This window comes from Musca vetustissima, unplaced genomic scaffold (genome assembly GCF_032173495.1).
Source record: "Musca vetustissima isolate MV318-11 ecotype Yass unplaced genomic scaffold, APGP_CSIRO_Mvet_v1 utg101400, whole genome shotgun sequence".
NCBI lineage: Eukaryota > Metazoa > Arthropoda > Insecta > Diptera > Muscidae > Musca > Musca vetustissima.
This window is the reverse complement of record NW_026882957.1, coordinates 30,076-37,209: the sequence shown is the minus strand read 5'-3', so window position 1 is coordinate 37,209 and position 7,134 is coordinate 30,076. Positions and strand designations below refer to the sequence as shown.

Here is a 7,134-nt window from a genome sequence, read left to right as displayed (position 1 = left end):
AAATTCCCTTTCAGTTGGTCTACAATTATTCCCCACATCGATCAATTCTTGCCTCCAGCTCATCTTTTACGTTCTACATTAAATCTATGTTCCTGTGAGGTTCTGAAATTCTCATGAGGACGAGAAAATTTAACCTGTAACCACATCTGTTAAAACACGCGGATATGATCTTTAAAATGCCTTAAATGAGCTTGGACTTCTGTATCTATATTCGCGATTTTCTTCAGGAGGTGGTTTATGCCCTGAGAATCTGAAATGTCAGTGTAAAAATGCAACTACGACCTCCGAAAATGGGTCGGGACAGGTATATGGAGGCTATACTAAAACGTGAACAGACTTAAATACAAATCTCAATCTTAATTATTTCAAGCTTTATCTTGATTTCAACAGAGATGCGAGCATGGCTAAATCGGAATATATCATTATTATAATTTAAATGAGATGATAGGGCCCAAGACATTATACACTTAAAATTAGCGTACACAAAGTGAAGAGGCAAGCCCAGACAGTCCCATATTAAAAGCAAATGGTCAGAGAGTTATATACACGAATAAACACCCATTAGGCCTGAGCTCCTTTAAATACGATCGTTTTCAGTTTTTTTTCCATTTTATTCTGAATTAATGGAGCATATCTATAAATGCGTTTATAGTTCAGCCCGAACAATTCATTACCTTAACTACTCAAATATTTACAATATAAACTAATAATATTGGTTTTCTCTTTCTTTTCATTTTGTTTATTTACAGTACAACGAGGATTTTTACAAATGTAAGTAAATTGACGAAACCCCATTCGAGTTTTAAAAATCTAATAAACACCTTCTTTCCATTTCATTCCAGTAACAGTAAAGTTTCACCGAAAAGCGAAAAGAAAGCCTACAAAGCACTGCGGAACGCTCAGACAACAAGTCTCTATATGGAGGATGGTTTGAAACCAAAATACCCCATCTTTGGTACCCCACTCGATCAATTGGAGCTAAATCGTACAACATGTCCGAATGTACCACGTTTTGTTGTCGATTCGATAGAGTATATTGAGCGGAATGATCGTATTGTACAGGATGGCCTATACAGGGCATGTGGCAATAAATACATTATCGATGAATTGAAACAAAAACTGAGTAAATCATATATTTACGATCCGAAACTAATAGCAGCCGATGATATACACACTGTTACAAGTTTACTTAAACAATTCTTTCGTGATTTGCCACAACCGCTAATACCGCAAGAGACATACAATTGTCTGGCCCGTGATCTGCTCAAATCGTCCGATAGCCATGAGACATTCCGAATAGCAATAAATGAGATGCCCGAACCGAATAAATCCACGCTGGCATATCTAATAAAGCATTTAACAAAGTAAGTTTAACAACAAATTACACATGTAAATAAGTATGTGTGTTGATTGGAACTCATTTTGTTCTGATTTATTTATTTGAAACAATTTGAATATATTTACAAAACGTGTTGGAAGATTTTATGTTTGTACTAATTCTTTTTTATTGAGTAAAAGTTCTATTTGGTATTTTATGTCATTTTGCAGACTGGGTTATATTAAATGTGACCTACTACCTTACATTTTTAGAATATTTCGTAGTTTTTTTTTACTGTTGGTATTTATTTAAACATCTTAGGAATTTCAATCAGGGCAATTTACAACAATAGGCGTCAATTCCGTTACACTCAAGAACATAATATTAAAATACGATGCTATTTTATGGACTACAAAATATTTCATTAGTTGACTATAGAAAAATAGTCGTCGTATTGTTGTAAAATAAATATGTGAAGCTTGCGGTCGATTTAAGAAGAAGATAGATCTTTCATTCAAATATGGTACTCCTAGGATTTTTTGTCTAAAAGTCAAAATATCGGACTATGTTTTGGAATATACAGGTCCAACGATTTCCTAATGTTCATAACTCCAATTTTAATGGTTTTAATGCTCTCCTAAATTCGGAAATTTGGTTCTCGGATTTTCACGGAAAGTGGTCAGAACCTAAAATAGACTTTCTATTTTAGGTTCTGATACAAATCTTCGTATTCCAGAAAAGTTTACAAAACTTATTTCGTTAATCCATTGGGTTTAAATGGTCAATTCCATTATATATATATATATATAAGATACTAGAGTTATTTTCCAAAGTACATTAATGTAATTTGGTATTTCCAATTCTAAATGTTTTTACCTGTCGATATAGTTCAGTATTTTGACAAAAAAATTATGTATGCATATAATCCCAAATCCCGTTTTAATTTCCCAAGCGAAATGGTTAATTGACTATATCGTTAACATCTGTCCTGTTTTGAAATAGCCCCACGATATAATTGTCTATATGTCATTTACCTATTTCTAACCTCTTTATACAACTCACCATATATGTATTATAAAACAGTAAGGAAAGTAGTAAAGTCGGACTGGACCGACAATATGATACCCTTCACCACTTTGGGTATATTGTACATATGTATCCTAACAATTGAATGTCTATGTTCCCTCTTTCTTCAACCTATCCTAACTTTAATTTCATTCGAGCAGATTTAGAGCCGTCTGCGTAACATGGGGACAATTTATGGAAAACGATTTATATCAAAATTGATGCACGCTATTCGGTACGCCGCGTTGTTGAAAATATAATCCATATGTGGGAGCTATATATAAATCTGAACCGATTTTCAAGAAAATTAACACACATCATTCTAGACTTAATTCAGCACGCTAAGCGAAATTTCGTGCAAATCGAAGGATACAACGGGACTTTGGTGCACTATTTACCGAAAATCGGACGAAAATATATATGGGAGCTATATCTAAATCTGAACCGATTTCCATGAAATTTAGCAAAAATCGTTTTAGACTTAATTCAGTACGCTGTGCCAAATTTCGTGCAAATCGATGATATATAGGGACTTTGGGGCACTATTTACCTAAAATCGGACGAAAATATATATGGAAGCTATATCTAAATCTGAACCGATTTTCACAAAATTTAGCACACATAATTCTTGACTTAATTCAGTACGCTGTGCAAAATAGAGTCTTTGGTACACCATTTACCTTAAATCGGACGAAAATATATATGGGAGCTGTATCCAAACCGATGAACCGATTTTCACGAAACTTAACACACATCATTCTAGACCTAATTGTTTACGCTGTACCAAATTTCGTGAAAATCAAAAGATATATAGGGACCGTTTACATTAAATCGGACGAAAATATATATGGGAGATATATCTAAATCTGAACTGATTTTTCAATAGGGTTCGTCCTTGGGCCAAATAAGTGACCTATGCCAATTCGGATTATAAATGCGACCTGTACTTTGTTTAGAATTTAACATCGACAGACAGACGGACGGACGGACTGACGGACATGCATAAATCGACTCAGAAAGTGATTCTATGCATATTCTCAAAAGGAAACATTTGTCTACCTCTTTTCCTTTTGCCTGTTACAAACATATGCACAAATACATAATACCCTGTACCACAGAGTGGTGAAGGGTTAAAAAACTTACGGCGGATTCTTCAGGATAAATGCCAGTAGTTTGACAATGCCTCAGGGAATTTACCATTTAGAGTTATCAGGGTATAAAGAGATCCTTGGGACGTTGTTGCATGACATATTGTAGTGCAATTTGGCTTTTAGGTCAAAAGAGGTTCAGATTCGGAGCATGCAATTTTCTCTATACAAAACTGTTTTCTCAGTGATCATTCTTTTGAGTTTGGAAAACCCAAAATAGTCACTGGGGTCTAGATTTGAAGAATACTGTGGATGAGAAATCCAGTCCAATATATGGCTTTTTTACCGTCAATGTGACACGGTGCATAATATTTTTCCGAAGCCACGTTACCATTGTGGTCGATTTTTTACAAAATATATTATTTTATTATATTATTTTTAAATGTTCTTACGCATCTAGAAATTATAGTCCAGAAAAAAATGTTTTAAAATGTCCAGTTCTAATATATTAAAAAATGGACCGAGCTCTTATACTACTGGGAAAATATTCTTCAAAATATCGACGATTTTGGCTCTGATAGTTCTACTCTTTGTAGACCCTACACAACAAAAATAATTGTTAATGAATATTTCAATTCATAGTTAATTTTTTCCGCACTGTACATGTCCCTTATAATCATGAGAAATCCTCATTTTTTTCAAAAAATGCTATCTTTTCATTAATATCACAACTATTTTCTTACTTCTAGTTCTTACTCGTATAAGGCTTAAAAACCACACTCTTATTCAAGAATTCAGATTTGATGTTCTTGATAACAATTATCTTTTATGTATAAATATGACATTGATGATTTAAATACATTTTTGTTATTTTTAACTATTCATTATTAATAATATTAATTATGATTTCTATTTTTTACAGTGTTGCCGCTTGCAGCGGATCAAATCGCATGACTGCTTCCAATTTGGCCATTGTTTGGGGACCATCACTCTTTACATTGAATGAGGCGAATACCTATGATATTGGACGGATGAATACCATAGCTAAAATGTTAATAGAAAACTTTGATCGAATTTTCTACACAAATGAACGTTTGCTTTAGGCTAAACTAAAAATTATTGTTATTATTATCATGATTATTAATATTGTAAATGTAATTATTAACAAATTTATTATATATATATACAACAAATATTGTTTATTATTTAATTATTTATTTAAAACAAAACCAATTTTTTGTCGACTTCCACAGTATCTGTCATCAAAATGTAATAATGGCAAAACAAAATAACAAATAATCAAAAAAAAAAGCTTTACTCATTAGTTTTTAGGTGGAAATTTTTTGAAACGAAATATATTAATAATGATCGCTTATATAATAAAAATTAGTTAGATTATATAATATTACTAAGACTTGAAGATAACATTTTTATAACATCACATTTTATTTTATTTTTTTTTTTTTAATTTTTACTCATTGATATACAGTGTGTCAAGAAAGTGTTGTAACAATGATATTTGTATTATATATTCTGGAAATGTTTTATTACAAATGAGGGTTACCCTCGTGTAGTTTTGAAATTTATATCTAATTAAAAAATAAACTTTCTTGACAGACTGTTGCTTACTTACATTAAAATATACTTATATAAACGAATAACTATCACAACATACCAAAAACATCTAAATTTTTTGTTGAAAAGACATTTATAATTCTTATATATAAGAAGATCACATTAAGTTATCTATAACAAATAGTTTTCCTTAAAGCAATATAATATAATGCAATATATGTATGTATCATATTCATTGTTTCGATATGATACTACAAAATAATCTCTCGATTTTCCATTGATTTTTAATAATCCAAAAATAATTCCCTCAATTTATATTTTTGATGTCAATTATAGAAGTAGTTAAAAAAGTGTAGGTGCTCCCCAAATACTTAAACTCTGTTTTAGGTATTCGATTTAATTCCAAATTTGTTTTTAATAAAAAATGTATTTCCATTTTATAGTTTTAGGTAAATAAAAAAAAAAACAAAAACATTTTAATGTGATAACTTAGCTAAGTAAGACTGTGTATATTTGTGTGCTCGTTTTTTTGTATATAAAAATAAGTGTAATAAAACAAAATCTAATACCAACAAGATGCTGGGTTCTGTCATTAAAAACATTAAAAAGGTATTGTTACACATTTTAGATCTTCAAAATCCATCCCTATAGCTTTAAAAGTCCTTATAATTTTGATTCGCCGTTGGAAAAATTTTAATAGATCTAAAAGTCCTATCGACAGGCCATCTTTATAGTAATTTAGGTCTTTGTCCATATTCCATTCCTTGGGGAAAACATTCAAAGTATCCACACTTTAAATTCTTTGGACAAGGTTCCGTTCCGTTCTTTGAAAGTAGTAATTTCACGAACATCATTATATAGTTTTTACCATAAATACTGGGCTTATAATGTTCAGTTAAAACAATAACTCATGTCGGCCGATAAACAAGAAAATCGTATCATTGCTGATTGGATTTTTGAAATGCACAAAATCGAAGAATCGTCTTGGCTGATGAAGTCCATTTCTAACTCGGTGGGACCTAGAATGAGCTAATGTTGTGAAACTTCTCAATCCTCAAGATGTAGCTGTTTACTTCGGATTATAATCTTTTGGTGTACCCTACTTTTTCGAAAATGAGGTTGGATAAGCAGTTACGATCTAAAGATTGGTATTGATCTGAAGATCACCTTTTTGGAAGATGGTTCCACAAAAATATAGCTCTTTTACGGAAAATACTTTACGGGCTGTATATTTTTCAATGGCCAACTGAGGCGTGGATTTATTAAAGAATATTTTTCAATGGCCAACTGAGGCGTGGATTTATTAAAGAATATTTTTCAAGGGCCAACTGAGGCGTGGATTTATTAAAGAATATTTTTCAAGGGCCAACTGAGGCGTGGATTTATTAAAGAATATTTTTCAAGGGCCAACTGAGGCGTGGATTTATTAAAGAATATTTTTCAAGGGCCAACTGAGGCGTGGATTTATTAAAGAATATTTTTCAAGGGCCAACTGAGGCGTGGATTTATTAAAGAATATTTTTCAAGGGCCAACTGAGGCGTGGATTTATTAAAGAATATTTTTCAAGGGCCAACTGAGGCGTGGATTTATTAAAGAATATTTTTCAAGGGCCAACTGAGGCGTGGATTTATTAAAGAATATTTTTCAAGGGCCAACTGAGGCGTGGATTTATTAAAGAATATTTTTCAAGGGCCAACTGAGGCGTGGATTTATTAAAGAATATTTTTCAAGGGCCAACTGAGGCGTGGATTTATTAAAGAATATTTTTCAAGGGCCAACTGAGGCGTGGATTTATTAAAGAATATTTTTCAAGGGCCAACTGAGGCGTGGATTTATTAAAGAATATTTTTCAAGGGCCAACTGAGGCGTGGATTTATTAAAGAATATTTTTCAAGGGCCAACTGAGGCGTGGATTTATTAAAGAATATTTTTCAAGGGCCAACTGAGGCGTGGATTTATTAAAGAATATTTTTCAAGGGCCAACTGAGGCGTGGATTTATTAAAGAATATTTTTCAAGGGCCAACTGAGGCGTGGATTTATTAAAGAATATTTTTCAAGGGCCAACTGTGGATTTATTAAAGAATAT

At 32.0% G+C, this 7,134-nt stretch overlaps 1 protein-coding gene across 1 annotated transcript; it reads left to right on the top strand.

Annotated features, from left to right (window-relative positions):
- Nucleotides 1–749: 749 nt before the first annotated feature.
- On the top strand, nucleotides 750–4,642 carry LOC133329669 (rho GTPase-activating protein 15-like; the record flags this gene model as incomplete). The annotated part of the gene is made up of 3 exons (XM_061538147.1): nucleotides 750–771; nucleotides 843–1,364; nucleotides 4,394–4,642. Coding segments are annotated over 3 exons (725 nt in total), but the record flags the coding sequence as incomplete, so codon positions are not given.
- Between the last annotated feature and the right edge of the window lie 2,492 nt (nucleotides 4,643–7,134).